The sequence below is a fragment of the Mastacembelus armatus genome, chromosome 19 (assembly GCF_900324485.2).
Source record: "Mastacembelus armatus chromosome 19, fMasArm1.2, whole genome shotgun sequence".
Taxonomy (NCBI): Eukaryota; Metazoa; Chordata; class Actinopteri; order Synbranchiformes; family Mastacembelidae; genus Mastacembelus; species Mastacembelus armatus.
The window spans coordinates 7,227,209-7,250,488 of record NC_046651.1 but is presented as its reverse complement, the minus strand read 5'-3'; the positions used below and the strand labels follow the sequence as shown (position 1 = coordinate 7,250,488).

The following is a 23,280-nucleotide window of genomic DNA, read 5'->3' as shown; positions in this document are numbered from 1 at the left end:
TCCTAGGCTCTGCCTGCATGGACACACACACACACACACACAGCCTCTCTGCTGTATATCACAGCACTGTCGAGAGTCTATGTCTGAAGTCTCACATCAAATCCAGATCCCACACTGTACAATTTTTATTCCTAAACCTTTCATTATGCACTCCTCATCAAATTTCATGTAACTTGGTTCTTTTGAGAGAAAAAAACAATCCACTCCCCAGTGTGTAGCGGTGCGTCTTTCTGCCAAGAGAGGATATGAAGCAATTCCAGGTTAAAGGTTTAGGACAGGCTAAAACCATTCACATCTGTCTGACTGGGTTGAAATATCTTAGGTCATCTGGATTTGGAACCAATGAACAACTTTAAAGTGAAAAATGTACAGTGTAGACTCTTGACTGGCACTGTACTCTGGCTGTGCTCACAGCCAAACGTCTCAGACAGGGAAATGTCCAGGTTACTGCACCAGACTTCTTTTAAATGCACATCAGATATCGTAAAATAATCACTAAGCAAACCATAGAAACCAACAGGCCAGAGACAAGAAGGTGCACTACGTTATCAAAAAGTTAATGTTGTGATGGAACACTTTTTGAGTCTTGGCTCTGACATTCTGTCTGATCTGTAGAGACTGGATGAAATGTGAGTTGGGAAACTCAAATTTATTCCAGAATTGGATAATTGATGCAAATTGACTATTTATGAACAATGTGACTGAACGGTAATCAGCTCCTTTCCAGGCAGAGTAAACTTTGTCTGACCAGGATTAAATCAGAGGTTTCAGGTAGGCCAAGTTTTCCTAATCTAATACTGAATTCTTGTTGCACAACTTAAATTTGCCAAAGCACTGGAATCGTCCGGCACCGTCTCAAGAAAATACTGTAGTTCCTGATTGAATAGGCCTGAGTTGGGCCATTGAAGGTTGGACTGTCTGGATTGATACTGCAATACTTCAATGTGCACTTTCTAAAATGGACACTGAGGTTTGAAACTATATAGGACTGTAAGTCAAACTGGTCTCAAGGATGACATTCAGCACAGGGAAGCAAAATAAAATATGGCAGCAGAATCCAGGCTGAACTCGACCAACTTGGCCTGAGGTAACATATCTGGCAGAGTTGGGGTGTGGGAGTTAGCTCTAAAAAGTCCACTGAGGGTGGGACTGTGGCAGAAAATTTTATCACCAAATAGCTTTTCAGGTAGGGTAACACTTATAGCAAATGAGGAGGTGCCCTGTACATGTTTTCACTCTTTCCTCTTCAAATTAAACCATTACAGTACCTGGAAATGAGTTGGCCTGCCTGCCTGGGAGTTGGCTCTTCAGCTTTGTAACAAGCCGCAAATAACAACTTAATTTAAGTAGGAAAGAAAGACACAATTTCTTCTATAAAATAGGCATTTCAGCATATTGACTGTATGCATATCCCATTGCTAAAAGCTTTTCTAGGTAGGAGAAATTTCATGATAAAGGAAATCTAATCTTTTTTTTTTGTGCAATTTGCTTCTAATGGTCACTTTTTTGCCAGCATTTGGAAGGTCTGAAAGCTTATCTGGCAACACATCCTGTCTCTACCTGTGGTGCCAAGAAAACACACTTTATTGTGGAATTTCTATTAAAAAAGGTAATTGGAAAATGCTCTGGTGGTAAAGCATAGTCTTAACTGGTGCTTGGGATCAGCAGGACAGTTGGCTGTAGACAGGAAGAAGAATAGAAAAGGTGTGGGGGGAAATTATATTCTGTGTATTTGATTATTTTAATTGTATTTAAATAAAAACCAGAGGCCTGCAGAAAGGTTGTAGTTATGTACCACTGCATTTCAAAGTACCCACTAGACAAATGAAGCTGGAAAAAGTTTTAAAGGATCAGCCGAACACACTGTAACACTAAGAGTTGCTTTGTAAAATGGGTCAGTGGGATTTAAACCATCCATCAAAAGCTCCTAAACTCAATGAACTCTCATCTTCTCACCGCATTCGAGCCAAACTCTTATCTGAGGCTTTTTGGTACACAGGATCTGGGTTTTAAAATGAAACCATGTGGCTGATGTGAGGAGAAGAGAGAATTTTTACCAGCTTATACACATGAACACATCAAAATGTGTCTTGAGTTCTGCTTTCTATCCAGTTTATAGTGTCTAATGTGAAGCAGGTGTGAGAAAGAGGCTGGATCAATGAAATGGGCCAGCAGAGGTGTTAGCCAGCACCAGGAGTGAGTGAGACAGAGAGGGGGATGGAGGAATGGAGGACAGGATGAGTAATCTGTACAGATGACTGAAGCAGTTTCAGGGTGTATAAAGCGCAGGGCTTTAACCCTTGAAAAACTTTGGACTTGGTAGCATTAGTTGTGTTTTTGCTGTACTGGACTGTAAGTCAATTGGTGCTATTCATTCTCTTAAACACTGAAAGCTCATTTTTAGTCCCATTGTGAACAACTTTGTCACAGAGTCGGTTCAGATGTTGAGATTCTAAACAAAAGGTGCTAATACAGAACTAATTTTCTCTTCCTTTTTTAAAAACAACGGGTGAAGAAAAAAGACAGGACATGAATTATAAAAGGTATATATGAAACATATGAGATGAAGATGGAGGGGAACATTGAAAAGAAGGTAATGCAGCTGTGAAACACTAAAAGCAAAAAATGTGGAAAAATGAAATATTTCCTGAAGTACTCACATGATCCCCGGGCTGGGGTCTCATCAGGGAAACCTGGTCATATCCACGGCGAAACAGAGCCCAGATAGCATCCAGTTTACCCTGAGTGGGAGAGAAGTGAGAGAGAGATTCAGCAGCTGACCACAACTGGACACTGAAGTCCTCCACATTTCACTCCATAGGTTAATAAAAATCTATCAATCAGTCTCTAATTATATTGTATCAACAAACATTTAGCCTGTGGTTCACAACAAAGGCTGGTTCCACTGATTAGTTCCTTCCTCTCTGGTTCAAGCTGTTGAGTCACTGATTAGTCACTACAGTTACATGAACACTTCGGCCTATGTTTTTGTTTATTACACATTAATGTAACACATGACTGCATGAAACTTTCATTACTTGTAAAGATTTAGCGACTGAACAGGAGCTTACTTCTAACACACAGGAAACATGATGATCTGTACCACCAAGAGTGATCCAGTGTATTTCAACTGTGAAGATGATACTGGAATTCAACAAACTTTTTGAACATCTCAAAAACAAAGGTTTTCACTCCAATCTGCTTGGTTAAATGGATTAGGATGGGCTTTTCCCTCCTATACATGAGGTGTTACATTACTCAAAGTAAGTTTTAAGAATGGTGGTGGCTTAGTGCTTGATGAATCAACCTATTTAGAGGAAGACCCATTTTTCCATCTTTAAAATAATCAGCATTATAGCAGTATTATAGTGTATGGTAAAAGCACAATCAGTACAGGCGCCAAGTCTAATATTGTCTGGAATATATACTTAATTACATTGGTTATATGTGCACATTGATACTTGGTGGATTTTGTGCTTATGCAACTAATTATGCACACACAGACTTTATTCCTCCCTGCTGTCTTGTGAAAACTTTGCAACTCCCACTCTTGGTGTTTTTCATGTTTTACCCTCAGCTGAAGGATTTCAGGCTCCTCTGTGGGTTGAGAAAATTCTGCCACACAGTAATTTGAGACTCGGTGGGCAAGAAGTCAATAACGCACAGTGGTCAAACAGTAAACAAGGCAGATTTTTGAGTTCCTGAAAAGCTCATATTTTGTTTCAAGACAGCAGGGTTGCACTTATGTCCCAAGTGAAAAGTTTGTATATTCGTGTGTCCCTCTGCAGCTTTTCTTGCCAACTAAGAAAACTAAAGGCTATTATTTTATGTACCTACTGGAAAAACAAAAGATCTGGGTAGTGGGTTGTTATTTTTTATATTACAGTGTGCCATTGTCTGCTGGCTATGAGGGAAACTGGGAGACTGCATTTACCCGGATGGGTGTGTACCACTTCCGGCTCTGAGGCGGCTTCTTGCTCTGAGGTTTCTTGGGTTTGGGCTCGTAGGGTTCATACTCCTGCTCTGGCATTTTCACCACAGCGTTCTTCGGCTTCTCCAGCTTAGCCCCCTCCTCAGTCGAACCCTTTCCTCCCCAGCGCACCTACACACGACAAAAAATACATCTATAATCCATCAGTTTTTGGGATGATAGGTTTAGTGATTGTCTCATTCCATTACCTCCATCCTCTTGATTCCTCCAATTCCTCTTCCTCCATAATAGGAAGCATCCACAGTGGGCCACTTCTTTTTGGGCAAGCCGTCTTCATCGTCTGACTCCTATATCACAACAGTGACACAAGAACTGACTCTTTTCCTCACTGATAGACTTTCAAATGCTGAGTCAGCAGATAAGTTGTTAGAGCCTACATCTGTACATTAATTGGAGTTATCCATTACCAGCCTTTATAATATTGATGTTTGATTGTATTACACATAGTTAGGAAACCAAATAAATTCATTTGTGTTTTTCATGGCCATTTGCCTATATTGTAATGACCTTGTATGGTAGTTTTGGATCTTATTTACATCTTAATAAAGTATTCATGGTTTTTGTTAAAGTGTCCTTCATTGTGGTGTATATTTCAACACCGGGTTAATGTGTTGATGTGTTTTGACTCACAGGCTCAGGGGGAGGAGGAGGAGGTGGTTCTTTGATCACCTGTTGAAGAATAACAGACATGACATGCTCACTGTTATGAGAACTGGAAACAATAAGTTTAATATATCACAAACACATTAATCTCATCATCTGTAGACAAGCAGCTTTCAAAGGAACTTTCAGGATCACAAATATTTATTTACATATATATGTTTTGGGGCCTTCTAAGGTGCTTATCGTTATTTAACCAACCTCTCCTGTTTCTTACCACAGTGCAGCAGAGAGGCCAGAACCACCACATGAAGAGCAGGGCCAGCAGGAGGAACAACACCAGCAGGGTGATCAGGAGAATGGTGCCATCAAACTGCAGAGCAAACACATATAGGTAAGTTTTTACATAACGGCCACTTATAAAGAACTACTGTATCGTATCTGTATACAGAAAGGCTGAATGTTTAAGTGTTACATCCTACACTCACTACCCCACTTTACACAGCTGAAAAGAGAAGTACAGATGTACTACTTGTTTTTACATTATGGTACTTCTACTTAATTGAAAAATATTAGTACTTCTCCACTGATAGAAAGAGGATTAATTGCTATAGCACCAAATGTAGTACTACCATTAGTCTGCATAATGGCAGCAGTAATGGTGACAATAAAATGAATAGAAATAATATTAGAAGTAGTTATGAAGTATTCGCACCAATAAAAGTATAATCATAGTTGTAATGGTATGGCTTTTTTTTTCCTTCTCAGTAATGTTGTTAATGTAAATAGTGTGATCCATGAATGAATCTTTCAGTTCTTCTTTGCTCACACTGAGCAAGGCAGACATCCATGAGCCAAACATGGTTCCCATTACAAACCACAGATGAGGATCACATGTGGTTAGACTTTCCCCTATATATCTTGTAGCAGAAACCTGGGGGAGGTATCTGAACTCAGCAGTGGGGTCTGTTGCAGAAAGCAGATCACTGGCACAAATCACTGGTTCTCAGAAACCTCCCAGTGGGCAAGTTTATGAATATCTATAACTTTTAACAATTGACAAGTTTATACATTTCGTGAGGTAATGGTTGAGCAAACAACTCGATGGCCACATCTGCATTTTGCAACTTTTGAGGTTTGTGCTTTTTCACTTTATATGGGCATAATTTGTGGGTGAACAACAAAGGCTGAAACCCCTCGATGTGGCACTTTAACAGAATTTGGGGAGGAGTTGCAGGGGTTTGTTGGGCTTATGAAGTTTATTTTCCTACCTAGATCGTTGTTTATGCCACCAGGGCTACCCATCTCGAGTTAGCAACTTGTCATGCCTGCGTAAGCCTGGTGTGAGTTCAGCCTATATGGTTTGGTCTAGTGGTGAGAAATAGCTATTTGCCATGTATGTTTAATTGAGCTCCGCATTTCATGAACCACAACACAGCCATTTGAATGCACAACATTTTCATGGATATGATGTCACATGTCCTAAAGGGGAACAACTTCAAAGAGCACGATTCTTTTTGGCTGAGTGGGAATCTGCTGTGGCCCAGGCCCATATGTTCCAGCATGCGTCTTTTATTTTCTTAAATTGCTTTAAATTGTCTTAAATTGCACCTTTTGTGGTCTTGGTTTTGAGAGAACTAAGCTGCGCCCTCCTTCACTGACACAGTTATATACATTCACAAACCAGGGACCTACAAAAGTGTCATGATGCTACAAATTTCACAACTGGTAAATGCTGAGCACAAAGCACCTCAGTCGCTCCTTCTTCCCTTTCCTTCCCTCTCCCCACTAAACCACTGAAATGGCAGCCATATTGTCATGAACTTCTGCGTCTAGCCTTTTGTCTCTGCCACCCCAAGGCATTCAAAAGACCTTTTGACTGGACTACAGACTCCTGTGATTTGACTCTCTAAAAACATTAAAACATAACAAAATTGAGAAGGGGACATAAACAGATGGGCTTATCAGGTTAACTGGGAGCAGGTCAGTAACATGATTGGGTTTTAAAGGAGCATCTTAGAGAGTCAGAGTCTCTCAGAAGTAAAGACGGGCAGAGGTTACTAATCTGTAAAAAGCTGCATCTACAAATTGTCAAACAATTTCAGAATAACCTCAACCTAAAATTGCAAAGACTTTAAATATACCATCTCTGGGGAAATATCTGTGCCCGATGGGGCAAGTCCAAAACACAATACTGGATGGTATCAGATGGCACTGCATTGAAAACAGGCATGGCTCTGTGATGTCTGTGAACACAGTTGGCTGTGCCATCCAAAAATGCAAGTTAGAGCTTTCTCATGGAAAGAAGAAGCCATACATGACTATGATCTAGAAAGGCTGCCATCTTCTTTGGGCCAATGTTTATGTAAAATGGTGTGTGGCAAAGTGGACAACTGTTCTGTTGTCAGACGAATCAAATTTTAACATTCTTTTTGGCAACCATGGGCGTCTTTCTCAAGAAAGGCCTTGTATATTTCAGCAATGCTAAACGTCATACTGCACCTATGGGTGCTGAACTGGCCTGTCTGCAGTCCAGGCCTTTCACCAACTGAAAATATTTGGATCACCTTGAAACAAAAAATACGATAAAGTAGACCCAGGACTGATGAGCAGTTAGAATTTTATATCTAACAAAACTCCTTTCCTCAGTTCCCAGATGTTGACAGACTGTTGTTAAATGAAGAAGGGATGCTACATTGTGGTAAACATGGGCTTGTCCAGACTTTGTTTGAGACATTTTGCTGCCATCAATTTCAAAAGGATCCTTATTTTTCTTAAAATGTTAGATTTGATCAGTTTAAACATTTGATGTTTCCTATGTTCTATTGTGACTTAAATATGGGTTTATGAGATTTGCAAATGTTTTGATGTAGATTTTACACAGCGTCCCAACTTTTTTGGAATTGGGGTTGTGTATGAAGAAACATACAGCATACTTTTGAAGCTGAAAAACCTCTTAAAAAAAAGGTCATTGGAAGATAATGCAACACTTTTCATTTTACTCCTTTTACTGTACTTTTTTTATTAGTGTTCAGAGGGAAGCAGATACGATCTGTCTTAGTATCATATTTTTCAAAGCACGTTGAAAAAGCCAGGAGTTCTCGTTCAATAACCAATTCAACTGTGTAACCACATACTAAATTCTAAATCGTTTTTGTGCTTATGCAGATTAAATGCCCGAATGAACAGGGACTGTACTTACACACTCTGTGGTAGTGATGTGTACGTTGCTGCTGATGAAGGACAGACCATCATTCATGCTCACTTGGAGATAAATCACCCTGAAACAAAACAATGGACAATGGACATAAAAGTCCACACTCAGCATGTTTGAAGCAGTGTATTTGGTCTGAGGCACTTCCTCTATAAGCTCTATTTGTTTGATCAAACGATGTCACTTGAACTCGGGTTCACACCAAATAACGTCACCAAACCGCCTGCACACCGTGAGGTCATCTGTTAGTAAGACTTAATGAGAATGTAATTTGAACCAAGAGGACACAACCACAAAAACACATGGGATTATGAGTAGAAGGAGACAGATTTTCTAGGTAAGAGCAGAGCCAGGTTTGGGCCGATGCTCACATTCAGCCTTTTTAAGTTTTGGCATCAGCCAAGATCTCCCGCAGTTGTTACCAAAACTCCAATAAATGAGCTGCTTCTTGAGTCGTGTGACAGTTGTTTACGAGCCCTGTTTAGCTCGTAACTGAGAAATTGAATCGCAAATGAAACAGAAACAAAAGTTTTCCACTGTTAAAAAAACAAAGTACAGGTGTGCTTGTACGACCCACTGCGCTGCATGGACAGGAGGTGAATTTGAAAAAATGGAAATGGAAAATACAAAACTTGCCAGTTCAGTCTGTGTTTTTTACTGCCATTGGCAGGTTGTGTGTTTTCCAAGACACCATTCTAACATTAGTTTCAGGAATGAGAACAATCTCTAACACTTAACTCTCTCTTACATATTATGATCTGTACATGGAGCTGAAAAATGATTTCCTTATGTGACACATGATTTGTGCAGTTTATTAGAAAACACAACCAGGATCTCCGCCTCATAAGGTTTATGGAACTGCAGGAGACTTTCTGTTCTCAGTCCATCTCTTCCCTTCCTCCTCTGACTAGTGAAAAACAATTCTGAGAATTTCACGTGACCTCCTGTCCTAATTCAGTTTTTAAAAACATGTGGATGAAAGGCAACACACACACACACCCACACACCCACACACACTTATTATTTAGTAGAGCACCAGGTGGCTGTCAGGCTGGAGACAGAGAAGAGCAGGGTTAGTGGGTGAAGTTTATAGCCAAAAGCGTACATACCTCACTGACAACAAACAGCTGGGTAGAATAGGACTGAAACTTTAGATCGGCCTCAAAGTTAAAGGAGCAGCGTGTCTGCATGTTTTTAAGGGATCTCTGTGTGGTTGGATGCAGTATGAGAGGATACCAGATATTGGCTCTATTGGATTTAAGTTTAGATAAATAAATAGAGTTTTATATAAATGGTATAAATCTACACAGGCATCCTTGCTGATCCAAGTGGAAGTCAATAAAGCTTTATACCTGTACAGCTACTTTTAAATGCCAGTGTTGATCAGATTAATATTACAGAAAAGGTTGATGCGTTTATGGCTACAGTGTAAAGGCTGGCCATTTTCCTGTAGTGGAATGATACAGCGATGGTCCTGTTGATAGTAGTTATGACAGGTGAGCATGGGAAATGAACCAGGTTTAAATCAGGCTTTAGGTGCACAGACAATACTTACTTAGTAGGATCAATCAAATGTTGATTTTGGTGGTTTTAATTTAAATTTTTTTTTACCAGTCTTATAATTTAATATTTTACTGGCAAGGCACTACTGAGAGTGATGTAAGTGATGAAGATGTGGAAGAAAAACAAAGTAGCAGGGAGGAAATGTTAAGTGCAGAGTACTGTGTTGAGCAAGGAAGTGAATCAGACAGGGCTGACAGTTCAAGCATGAGGACACACACACAGACACACACACACATGCGGGCCCAACTGAAAGAGACAAACGCAGACATTCATCTGCCCTTCATTAGGTGTTGTGGGTCATCCTGCCCTAAAAAAACCTACATTAAAACCCAAGTGGTGAGACATAGCCTGCATTTCCATGAACTTGTCTTGTTTTTGTCACACAAAAACATCCACATATGAGATGAGAGGATGTTTGCAGCTGGATATATTTAGACAATCCAAGACTAATCGCAAATGCCAGATTCTGCGACCGGTCTCTAGAAATAAGAGAATGGGTATATTCCTACAATTACTATTCAACAAAATAAAGAGGCAGAGAAGCTAAACCTTTACTCTGCAACTTTGAGTAAATAAAGTGCAATGAATCCATCCATTCTAAAAATCAGATTTTTCAGTAAAGTCACTATGAAATTTTCAAATTTTCTACCAAATATAAATCAGTTTCATGATATGAAAAAATCCAGTTTCACTAGTCTGTGTTTTAGTGGAGCAGTTTAAACATTTTCCCTGAGGCTTTTCCACCCTGCTGAGAGTCAGGCTGCATATAAACACACATGACCACACACTAGACCAGGCTAGGTGCTACATAGCTTTGATCAGCCAAAACTGGACAAAGACACAGTTGAAAGAGTGGAAAACTGACAGGAGATTAAAGAGGGAGTTTCTGCATGACAGCGAATTAAAGACGGATTACAGTGAGAAAGGTGAACAGTGCTGGCAGCATGGCTGGAAAGTCACAAGCAAGTTGGTGAAAAGAAGAAGATTAAGAACAAGCAGGAAGAAGATAAGTGTAGGAACGGAGAGCTGGGAGTGTATGTGTTGAGATCATAAGGAATGGAAAGTTTTAGGGAACTAAAGCAAGAACAGAAAAATACAAGGGCAGAAGTGAACTGAGGTAATGGGCAGTTTAAGAGAAGCAAAGGCACTCTCTCTCTTCACACCATTGCCTGCCCTATTATTATATTATTATAGCAAATATGATTTGTAACTTCTGCGGGAGAACAAAATAAAGGAATTTGTATCACTATTAAGGGATTATGCTATCACATAACATAACTACCATTAAAGGTCAGAAAAACATGCAAAGAAAGTGTAATATGACCTTATAGGCCCTCTCCTCCAGAGTTTCTCTGTTTGTGTTTCAAGCCTGTAACCACTGTCCACTAAACCGTATATTCTGTGGCCTGCATGTACTTTTCCTCCCGTAAAGACTTTGGTTAGAGAGGTTTGTAGATTGTTGATGTTGGACCATGGTCAGGTTCTAAAAGGAGAACACGGCCAGCTGATGAAGAGCGATTCCACTAGGGTTACACCAGAAAACTGTGTGACCGTCATGTGGTGACTGTTCGGGTACCGTAACCTCAATGCTCTGAATCTCAGTGATGTTCAACAGCTACAGTAGCTGCTAATGTTGTCTGCCGTTCGGTGCTGGGCAGGTAGATGTGAGCAGTGGGACTAAACTAAGATTCATTTCTAGTCTTGACATTCAAATTTCTATTTAGGTCAAGAAGGAGTTGTCTGCAAATGTTTTCCACTGTTCTGTTCTAATTCAGGACAGAAGCAGGTTTACCGCTGCATCTGCTGGCATGGCTACAGATACCCTTACATTTTCCTAATCTGTACTGGGATCTAGAAAAGAGGAATGTGGCCACAGACAGGAATCATAAAAAGGGCTAATGCATGGCAGGCTTATGATGGTCTGTCCACATACTGTACACAGGTGCTTGCATACACGTCTTTCTCTGTGTTTGAGGTAAAGAACGGGATCTAAGATGCATGTGGATGGCACGTAGCGTGAATAAGAACGTGACTTTGCCAGGTAGCTGAAAGACAAAATGAAATCAAAGTTTTGAAAAACAGCTACTTACTTCCCAACTTTATCAATGACAGGAGCTGGACACAGTAAGAATGTGTTTTGTACTTCAGCCGGCTTCTCATCTAGGACGTAAAGACAACGTTTTGGTAAATGTTGTTAGAGGTTAGCTTGGTTGACATTAAACAGAAAGAGAAACTAATAGTGTGGGTGTACTCACTGACTGTAGTGGTGTCATTGATTTTGAAGCTGCAGAGCACCTGGTTAATGTTTCTGGCATGCAGAAAACCATTTCCTCTCACCACCACTTGGAAAGACTCTAGTTACACAACACACATGGACAATGTTACATTAGCGGACACACTTTGCCAAGAAAATATATATTTCATGCTGCCAGTATTGTGCATGAAGCTCATTTTCATGTTTAACACACACACACACACACACCCTCACACACACACACACACACACACACACACATATATATATATATATATATATATATATACAGTATATGGAAAGATAAATTATCTGGAGATCTCTTTTTTCTTTGTCATCAGTTATTGTCACTGTTATAGAAAAGGAAAAGCCTAATATATTTTTGAAAAAATTACCAATGGACATGGAGATACAATCCAACATGCTGAGCTAGTTACAGTGAAAGGGAAACCCACAGTTTTTGGGCCAGGATTTCTTGTTTGGCAGGGCGACAGGTTGTCAGACGTTTGTATACTGAACATGCAAACTAGTTTGGCATGTGTCTTTAATTTATGTGCTGTGATGTACTTGTATTTGTGCAGACGTAACCTGCATGACTGAAATGAATAGCAGGGCACTTGCTGCAACAGTATGTTACTGAATACATTTTCATTTTAAGTGAAATAATTTCCCTTTAAAGGGTGAAATCAATCCACTGTTTAACAAAAGACTAAATTAGATGTGAGAAACAGTAAAAATCCTTCTGCTTCTGCCAAAAACATCTAATCAACCCCTACTTTACTTGTTCATTGGTGCCTTTTTTATGTCTGTTTAATGTTGCTTATAGTCTTTCTCTTGGCAGAGCACTAAAGGATGTTGTCTATCTTACATTTTAGTGGCAGCCAATATTGCCACCCTTATTCTCTCACAGTTAATCCTGTTAATAACACCCCTGTAATATTATTCCCACTTCAGTCCCAATAAATTCCCTATAAGTGACCTGGATGCCCATGTATGGTCTTTTCTGTCTGGTCTGGAATTGTCATTACCAAAGTGAAAGAAAGACGAGGCACCAAGTACTGAAATTAACACAGTTTAAAAAAAGGATGGGAGGCTGGCATCAGTGTTCATCAGTGTCACTGTGTGTGTTTCTAGCTCCTAACCTCCTGCGCACACACTGGAGGGCTCAGCTGCTAAAATTTCAATGCAGGATTTCTTGATGACCTGGAGGAGAAGTACAGAGAAAAGGCTGGTCATATTTGGTCTACTGGTAAAGTGTACCAACACTCATAATATGTAGAAATACAAGTGACTTCTGACATTTATCCCTGTTACAATATATGAGTGACACCTCCAAGTTAAGCACACAAATGTGTACAACTGCACTGCTGCTGTGTTTGTGAGCTTTAGCTACAGGACAGCATCCCTACCGAATCAATGACTCCCCGGAGAGCGTGGAAGCCTCCCAGCACAGGGAACACATGCTCGATAGTGTCTGCAATGGTTGCCAGCTATAGATATAGTGGCGTAGATCAAGGAAAGACAGGGATAAGAAAGTTAGTATATAAAAGAAGAATTTATACACAGAAAATGTAAGTATGAATAAGCAAACTAGAAAATTCAATTTTCCCACCATCATCGCTATTTTTCTGTAACTTTGGTTATAGTGGAACCTCCAACAAAAAGAAATGTTAGAAATTATAGACAGGAACGACTGTACAATGAGAATATGAACTCTCCTGTTCACATTAATATTTACACATTCACTGCAGTCCAGTAATGGGTCGATTGACAATCAGTGAAATGAGACTTGAACCAAGCTTGAGAGAGTTGGTTGAAGCCATGAATCAACCTCCTAAGCATGTTGAAGCTAATTGTTCAGATTATTCAAGTTACAGATATTTCTCCAGTCCAGTTTAGTATGTTGGCATCTGCGATGAATAAGGTTTAATAACAGTATGATTGGTTTTCAGGAAACTTTAAACTATTGGTTAGCCACATTGTATACAATCTGTACAACAAGGGGACTCCACATCTCTGGGTTCCTGAACACGCTTGGTAAACTGTAACTGCTCTAATGACTTTTAGGATAATTACAATAAAGCTTAGGGAATGATTTGTTGCATTGACATGGGTATTACCTGTGTCTCATTGAAGTCTTTGACACCAACACAGTATACAATAGCTCCTAGAGACCTGGCTCTCTCTGCCTGTTGTATGAAATAAGTACATGACATTCAGAAAAATGTAACTCCAGCAAATGCAATATTTGTGCCTTAGAAGCAGCCCTTTCAATTTAGCTTGCTCATTATCAGTGTGAAGTTGCTGCCGTACCTCCTGCTGTGCAGTGATGAGCTGATGTTCCTGTAGCTCTCCGTCTGTCAGGGCAATAATCACACTGGCTGTGCCTTGAAAAAGCATAGATCCAGGTTAAAACTACAAAATAATGCAACCTGCAAGTTTGAAGACAGTATGAACTTTTTATTTCATGCTTACCAAAGTTCTCCCGTTGAATCTGCTCATTTGCCTTCAAATAACACATTTTCATGGCCGGAAAGAGAGGAAATAATTTAAAATCATTTGATTTCTGAACTCTGATTTGATTTTGGCTACAAAAGGTTGATTATTAAATCAAGATATATAAAACACAACAAGCCTCACTCTTTGCAGTCCAAGGTGCATGAATGTGTCTCCACCAGGAATTTCTCTTTTCAGAGCGTTCAGCCCTTTTCTAATATCCACTCTGCAGAGAGGAAATACGTTTTGATGAATACACATTAAAACAGTTTTTTCTCTATTTATCATTATCATTTCTTTTGTATTATTAAGTATAGTTTAGATGTACTTGTCTTACATATGCATTATGTAGCATACCACTAGATCTCGCTAAGTCCTGATACAGTCACATTGTACATTAAGTAAAAGGTCTAAACACCTCTGTTGGAAATGGAAACAAAATTTGCATAAATGTGTTTAACAGTGAGTTTCATTGCTCACACACAAAACTCTCCTTCAGAATAGCCCTGATATTTATGCAGCAGAAGTCACATGGAAACATGGGCCAATTGTCAGTTTAAAGAGCATCTGCTTTCACCCACGCAGTGATATAAGTTAATTTCATGACTGCCTGTTTCTGTTGTGTAGTAGCACTTTGTGCTAGAAAAACATTTATTTACACCACAAATTCAGCCTTCAGTCAGTTGCACTTAATCAATGACATTAAATGACTATGATAATAAATGACAAATAATCGAGAGACTTCGTCAGCCATCATATAAGGTACCTGTTTTCCGTCAATTTCATGATGGTGGATGCTCTGGAGGAGAATGTTATGAAGGACATCCTCAGCATGGGACTGGAACAGAAAAATAAAGCATCATGATACCCATCATTTGACAGCTTACAATAGTTTTTAGGTTTTTAGAGAGTGTAACTAAGCCAAAACTCTCCAGAGATGAACATTAATTCTTCATCTGAGATTAATCAGAAACAATGTCAATATGTAATACTTTGAAAATGACATATTGTTTCCCTCAGAAACATAAAATGACTGCTTTAATTTCATGCCAGTTATAAAAAGAATGTAAGACTTTTTTTTTAAACAATGAATATTTCATTGAGGACAAACAGCTTCCTTTGAGCGCAGGCCATCAGCCTGTTTATGAATTGTTTGCTCACGCCATCAGCCTGTTTATGAATTGTTTTGTTGTGCTGAGTGCAGTCCAACACACCAAGACACCAAGTGACAGGATGCATGAATTTGTGTCAGTATTTCAACCCTGTGCGTGGCAGTGGCTTAGATGTTAATATTCAAACCATGTCATGGCATCCTCAGATGTGGAAATTCTTGTTTATTGGAGTTACATGCGTGTAAACATACACACATGGAGTGAAAAGCACATTGTTGAGAAACTGAGAAAGCAAGTCAAGCGAGATTTGTGCTGTTTAAAACTTTCCTGTGGTTTGTTTCAAACAGAAACTTTGGGTTGGTTCTTTGCTTTGACTGAACCAAAAAGCTCCAGGTGTTGTCGTGGCCTTCAAAGAAAGAAAACTATGAGCTGCCATTCTTTGAAATACTTAATTTTACTCACACTTTCTTTTCTAGTGCTCCACTGGATTAAACCAGTGCAACCAAGACTGCCCTTACAAGTGAAGTATATTTATTTAAAGTCTATTTTATTAAGAAAACTTATGTAAAGTTCAAGTACATATCCAAGGTATATTTTACATAGTAAGTATACTAATATTAATGTACAAGTAGTACAGGTGTACGATTTCAAAACCTCTTGGGACTACCTGGGCCCACTTTTAGTTTACAAAAGTATACTATAAGAGTTGTAAACACTGAATACACAAATAGTTCATATCTAAGTTAAATTTTGTACTTTACTGTATATTGAAGTTATAGGTACTAGTTTTACACTTCTAGCCCACTCTTTAGTTTATGAAAGTATACTTTCACGTACACTGCAAGTAAACTTCTATATATACTGTTGATTTGCTAGTCACATAGCACTCATCCCCTTTTTACTTTATTAAAGTATACCTTTAGTGTATTTCTTTTGCTATGAGACTTGTCAGTTTTGGCCTCTAAGTTTACCTCTAAGTTGCATTTTGCACTAAAACTATATGAAGAACTGGTCTGGAAAGAAAACTTTGACAATTTTTTACTTCTAACAGCTTCCTGTTGTTGATCAGCCCATAAAGATCTCACTACAATTAGAAAACAGTTCCACCGCACAACAAAAGGGCAGGACACGTATCACAACAGTGGTTTTATTTAGGGTGCAGGTAAAAATAACTGCCAGTCTAATTAAGAGGATGAAACAATAAGCACATACACTGCTACAGACACACAACAGAAAGAATGTAACCAAACTGTGAACACCAACAATGATAGTGGTCAAACACTGTTTCTATCCTTGGGGCAAACTAGTATACTGTGTAGACTGTGTACTGTTGCTGCCATCAATTTCAAAATGACTTTTTCTTAAAACATTTTCTCAGTTTAAACATTTGATATGTTTTTTATATTCTATTGTAAATAAAACTTGGGTTTATGAGATTTGCAAATCATTGCATTCTGTTGGAACTGGGGTTGTACGTAATTATACTAAGTGTATAAAAATACAGATATTCAGATACTTTTGTACTCTAGTCAGTATCGGCCAAGTATAGCTACTTAGGTATAATTTTGTTTAGTATATCTCTGATAGATTCATACAAAGTAAACTGACTGTATACTATTCTACTTTAAGTTTAAAAGAGGTTTACTAATAGCACACCTATACTTCTTCTTTGTACGGGTGGTCGTATATATAATGACCTGTGAGCCTGTAGTTGCCTGCAGTTACTGCTGCTAACCTCACCAGTTAGCAGATCATCTTAGCTCCTGCAGAGACTGAGAAAAACATCAGCCTGAATACAGAGTGACTTAGCATATGGCCGGTTGTAGCTGTAGGGGCAGGTTTTATTTTACTTTGCCAGGGTGACCGCTGTGTGAAATGCTGGTTTCATCTTAGTGATCTACATCCCAGGACTCCAGGAAGTCTGTACTGTTCACTGTATCTAGATAGTTGCACACTGGTTATGAAACCTTTCAAATGTTACAGTACACGGTCCACCTATGTGGTTCCGCTTTTTTCCAGTACTTTTGATTGGTTATTTATGTTAATGTATGTTTATGATGTGTCTGTTACCTTTTGAATTTCTCAGCTAAATTCTCCACAAAGTAGTAGATTTCCTCCCAGTGATTCTTCACACTGCCAGACCTAGAAAAAGGGAAAACCACAGAATTGAAACAGAAAATTGTGTCTGAAATGAATCCTAACTGAACTCCTATCTCTGCAATCCCTGAAACAACTTGAAAAAGCAAGAAATATACATCTTGTAGCTTAGTGTTTTCCACATTACACCATAAAAGCAGCAAAGACAGCCCTAGTTCATGGACGTTGGTGATTTGCTGCATGATAGAATTACAGATAACTTTAATAACTACTTGTAAAATTTCTGTATGTATCTCTGAATTAGAAAACATTTGTTCAGTACGAACAAAGAGGGATTGGCAAAACCCAACAGCTTAAGCAATTTTTCAGACACACACTGACATCCATATGGTAGAGCAGTCACAGAAGAAAAATATAGCTTTGTTTGCCAAAAAATGACAGGGGGTAAAATCATTATCTGAACAACATGAAGAACAAGTTTTTGTGTACTGGGCAAAACACAACTGTTTAACTTGTAATTTTAGTATTATAATTATTACTAACAAAAAATATAGTATAGTGTGCATAATGCCTGCACTATACATTATGGGCCACAAAGTGTATTGGTAAGATTAAAAGGGTTGGTGATATAGCCTGGTGTGTAAATTAGTACCCCCTGTATCCTAAACGAGCCCCAGAAGGCTGAGGAAATAGGTCATGTTCTCCCCAGAGGAACTTCCATAAAACTGGGCTTTTATCAACAACACTCCCCATGGAGGGGCATTCATTTCCTCTGGGTGGACTGTGTGCATGTGTACCTGTACCAGTTTATTAAGTTTGCAGCGTGATGTGTCATCCATTAGCTAACGAGCAGGTCACAGAGATGACACATGGGAAATGACCTAATTGACCACAGTAAAAATGGCAGGCTGTTTAGAGGATGAGGGTTACTTAGAATAAAGTGCAAGACATGGTGAATGTTATTTTAGGTGCTGGCTAACTGATGTAACAGCATTAGACACACTGACACTAGCCAGCATTGATGTGTTGTTGTTTCTCTCTATTGGGCGCAATATAAACACCAATTGAATTCAAAGGTTGAGGTTGAGTTAGTTGAGTTTATTAAACTGAGATTTTGTCATTCTTTTTAAATTATGTTTGTAACAATGTGTTTTGGAGAAAATGGAAACCAGACTAAACAGGGACTCTGTTATCCTGGTTTATCTTTTAGTTTGCCTAGATATAATACCGATAATGAACTTGGGTGAGGAAATGTTTGTTCGGTACATGGGATTACTATTACCAGTGGTTACTTTCTGAACAACGTATATTGATACTTCAACAAACAGGGACCAACCGTACCTCACTCACAAACTGCTCTGGAGATCAACAGCAACTAAATGGCCAAAACTTGGAATGACAATGATGAAATGTGACTAATGTTATTTGTCTGCAGTTGAGTGCCATGGAGGTTATACCCCATGGGGATTTTGTGTTATTGCTCAGCAGTGAAGGGGTAATTATTTGACCAGGCTGGGGAGAAGACACAGCCAGGGCATACCAGGGACTTTCCCATCATACTTCACTTATTCAAGGCTTTTTTCCCCTGCCGAACTGGACTCTGGAGCTTTATTAAAGGCTCTGTTTTGTAGAATGAATGCAAGTGGACAATGTTTTGTAACCTTGTAGACCTTGTAGAGGTTTATCTAGTTATTCCTCGGCAATTATTTGAGGATTTCTGGCTTTCAAAACTCATAAGAAACTCTTCAGCTAGAAGGCATCATAGAACAGTAGCCATCATAGCTGAAAAGAGAGCCAACTCAGATTTCATCTGTATAAAGTCCAAGGAAAACAAATAGACTGGTTGCTCAGAAGGTGAGCTGCTACAACAGAAGCAAGAACTTTACAGAAATGACTAGACTATTGCACTAAATACGTTATGTAACTTTCAATGTTTTCCCTCTAACATCCTGCGTAAGCATTTTCTGTTGTTGATCTGATGACGTGATTTGTTCCCCCACTTCAAAGCTTTACATTCCTATGAGGCTGACTGAGCAAAAAGGAGGACAAGACCTTACAAGCTAAACAAAAAATCCTCCCAAAATAAAAAAAAAAAGGTTGAGGTAGAGGTAGAGAGGTAGTTTAGCTTGGATGTCCAACAAAATGTGAATTGCAAACAGAAACAGTCTCACAAGGATTGCACAGACACACACACAGAGACCTGAAGGAACGGAGCCTATTTTTTGTGCAGATTGTTCTATGATAGTAGTGGAGGAGGGGGAAAGACTATATAGTCTAGTGAAGCTGTTGTGCATCTAACAGTGGTGTGGGACATCATTTCGGAGTGTTTATTTAACATCAGGGTGAATCCAAAGACTCCCACGTTTGGTTTTCAGCTGCTTATCTTCATTTCTGAACCACAATGGCTCTTGTTTGACTTGGAATAGTTTGATTGTCTGAGGTGGCTGCAATCGTGGGACCCGGGCTTAGCTTGCATTTTCACTCACCTGTGCAAACAGCATTAGTAAAGGAAGTGGGCTATTTTACTCTATGGTTCTTGACGAAAGCGTTTTATATTCCTTTGATCTATTTTTAATGGTCTGATTTAGGTTTTGAAGTCAGTGGTTTGGACCCTGGACACAGAAAATAAAGGTTTCAAGAGGAGAGGGGTTTTAAAATTTACAGACAAAGTGATTGAGCCCAACAGGAGCCTGAAGTTATGTCATAGCAAATTGTCAAATCTGAGTGACAGTGTTTTCCTCATTAGATCTGAGAACATGATAAAAAGCATATGTCTGGCTTTGTGCCGTTTGAGGGCTGAGAAAAAAGGAACAAAAGAAAATAAAGGAAAGTGCAAAGGAGATATGGAGAGCCTTATCGGTGAGGTTACAGTACATTCAGCTGAGTAGGACTGGGATAATGTGAAAAATCTGTTGGCTCAATGTGGCGCTCAGAAAGCGGAAACATGGCAGTCGATGAAAACTTCAACTTAAAGGCCAAGAGTCTCTCCAAACTGCTTTAATCTGTTGTAGTCATTGCAAATGGCCAAAAAATCCAAACAACCTGATGCCCTCAAGAAGTCCAGACAGCCAAGACAAAGTGAACTATTGATTAAATCATTGTGCCGCTACCATATTTTTGATTGCTATTTATTCATCTGTACACACTGAGCAGGTTTAGTGCTCATGTACCAGTATTGACAAATGTCTAGTTAGTCAGACTTGGAATTACCCATTAAAACAACATTATAAGTCATTTAAAAGCAAAGCACCAATTTGGCAGACAAAACACAAATATGAGCAAGCAAAGGAATAACACCAAGAAAAGAAATATTGTAGAAGAAAGGAGGAGACATTTAAGTATAGTTGCACCACCAGTTATCTGGTGCATATCTCCTCATCACATTCCTGAACTGTACAATGCTGCTATATTAAGATGCTATTTAATGAAGCAGTAAGTGGTCCCTGGCTTTATAATTGATTTCAGTGTCTATGTTGTTAAGGATATATGTATACATATGAAGTTAGGTTTGCGCATAGCTGTGATGCTACTATTTGCTTGATGATTTACATCTCCACCCTGTAGAATCTGACAAATATGATCACAGAGTAAACCAAAAGGTGTCCAAAAGTCAGGGATATGTGGGATCATTGACACAGTGTCCATGTTTCTGCAGACTTTCTGCTTATGTCACTAACTTCGGACTTAAAGTTAGTTCTTTTGTTGGCAGCACATCAGACATTCAGTGCAATTATTTTCTGTTTCCAAATAGCTGTGGACACATAATGAGCTAATATGCATCAATACTGTTCAGTGATGCTAAACAGACCATGTCTAGAGGATCCAGGAATTTGCTATCAGTTTTAAATAGTTCACAGTTCATCTTCTTAGTTTAGTGCAGTAACCTGCTAATATTTGCTAATTATTACTAAGCAGAAAGTACAGCTACGTTATTGAGATATTTCAGTCAGGACCAAGGAGATGGACCAACCGTCCGACCAAACTGACTGACAACCTGATATTGCCGACAGAGTCCCACTGCTAGCATGACTTAATATCACTGAAAAGCAGTAACTTCCTGGAGCAGTATAAATAGACTTCCACTGCTCTAAAATGTTAGCTGTTATGTAAGAAAGTGATTTCCAGTAAATAAGATAAAACATGCAAAGCCACTGGAATGTCTCTTTAGACAGTTTTCTTAATTTTTCTTTTGTTTTTTTTTTAGTTTTAGTTTTTTAATTTCCCAACCAGGTCCATTCTCGACCATGCAGCAGGCAAGTGCAACAAGATGACAACATATGGGAAAGAGATCTATTGGTCTGCAGGCTGTGTGACTCTGAGTTTCTTTCTCACGATTCAAAGTGTTGAAGAAGGAATAAAAAAAATCCCAACTCTGCTAAGGAGGCTGTCTGCCATTCCAGCTGGGCCTACCCACACCACCCCAGCCTGCAACCAATAGTGGTTCTCCAATTGAACTGACTGGGCACAAGGATTTGTTTGTTTAAAACCACTAACCTACTTTTACAGTCACTGCAGAAGTCAGAGCCCTTACTGCAAGATTGTTGAGCTAATGCTGTCTTCCAAAACCAAGAGGAATTGTTTGGAAAATACTACTGGATAACTAGCTGGTGGAGAGGCATTTGTCAGAAGATTCCAGATTTTCTTTTTGAACCTTTGTCTAAAAAATGTACTGAGTGCACTTTATTTCTTTCAACTGAGGCTGGATCATATATAAGGCATTAGATGGTAGTCATCCACTTAAAAACCCTCAGTGCCCGAAGCGCTGACAGTATGATATCATTTAACAAGACATTTGCTCTTGATGAAAACACCAAAGCAACATGCTGCAAGAGGCCCAATGACAAAACGCAGACTGGGCTCATTCCACAGCTAGAACGTATTCCACAAATAGACATATCGAAAATATTTATGGACTGCAGCTGCGCTTAGGGTTTGGAATCGGGCAGCATGACTGAACTCTCAACCAGAGTGCTAACTTGTGATACATCACCAGCATCAAAAATATTTTGCAGTCAGGATTAGTGTTCTCTAAAGAGACCACAGAATGGCTGTGATTTGATCAGGGCCTATCAGTGACACATTGTTGTTAGTAGAAGCTCTAAAATGCTGTGAGAACATCTAGAAACAATGAGCGCAGGGACACCAAGCAGGGACATGAGGAGTACAGGAGGGAAGAGATAGGTGTCTCCTGGAAAGAAGAGAGAGATGAATGTAAAAGAGAAGTCCTGAATTATGCAGTTGTCACATCCTGTGGAGACACTTTTGGTTGCTTATACATTTTTAGTCATATCAGAAACAGGCAATGTTGATTTCTCAACCTGCTCTTTGGTCCACTCCAACTACTAAATGGCTTGCTATTGAATTTTGTATAGACATTTATGGTATACATAATGAATCCAAATAGATTAGTGATGCTGTGACTTTACCTCTAGCACCATCATCAGGCCAAGTTGACCAAATTCAGTTTATCCCATAAACAACTTTACGAGCACATATCTGCAAACCAATGACTGTGCTTTGTGTTAAGTGCTAATTAGCCAAAGTTAGAATGCTAAACATCAGCATGTTAGCACTGTAAATGTTAGCATGCTGCAGCCTCACATCAGCATTAACATGTCACTGGATGTTGCTGTGCCTTATTCACCAACTCTGTTTTCCCTTCAGGTATCATTTAGGTTACAGTTTTCCAGGGAAATTAGCAGTAAAGAATAATGTGTCTTGTTAAGGCACAAACTTTCCAAACCCACTCCCATATGTCCTGGATTTAAACTGGCAACAGCAGCCAGGAGCCACCTTCTGTAGACTGCAGCTGCCAGCGTGACTCAGACAGCACCGTCCTACATGTTCGAACAATGACGTCATGTCAAATGTCCATGTCTGCAGTAGATGAGATTGGAGTCAACTTTATGAGTCGGTGCAGCCCTTCCTCATTCGACATCAACCCTATGAGCAG

The 23,280-nt window shown here is 39.2% G+C and overlaps 1 protein-coding gene across 1 annotated transcript in view; it reads right to left on the bottom strand.

Annotated features, from left to right (window-relative positions):
- Nucleotides 1-23,280, bottom strand: part of antxr1c (ANTXR cell adhesion molecule 1c) — a 30,767-nt gene that overhangs the window by 5,015 nt on the left and 2,472 nt on the right. Inside the window, exons 2-17 of the mRNA XM_026316137.1 lie at nt 17,301-17,372; nt 14,885-14,956; nt 14,263-14,344; nt 14,098-14,128; nt 13,936-14,009; nt 13,743-13,811; nt 13,032-13,112; nt 12,765-12,825; nt 11,624-11,722; nt 11,459-11,528; nt 7,794-7,872; nt 4,869-4,964; nt 4,622-4,660; nt 4,180-4,278; nt 3,935-4,102; nt 2,661-2,741 (exon numbers count right to left, since the gene is read on the bottom strand). Of these exons, the coding sequence (XP_026171922.1) occupies nt 2,661-2,741; nt 3,935-4,102; nt 4,180-4,278; nt 4,622-4,660; nt 4,869-4,964; nt 7,794-7,872; nt 11,459-11,528; nt 11,624-11,722; nt 12,765-12,825; nt 13,032-13,112; nt 13,743-13,811; nt 13,936-14,009; nt 14,098-14,128; nt 14,263-14,344; nt 14,885-14,956; nt 17,301-17,372 (1,273 nt within the window). The remainder of the gene's footprint in view (nt 1-2,660; nt 2,742-3,934; nt 4,103-4,179; nt 4,279-4,621; nt 4,661-4,868; nt 4,965-7,793; nt 7,873-11,458; nt 11,529-11,623; nt 11,723-12,764; nt 12,826-13,031; nt 13,113-13,742; nt 13,812-13,935; nt 14,010-14,097; nt 14,129-14,262; nt 14,345-14,884; nt 14,957-17,300; nt 17,373-23,280) is intronic.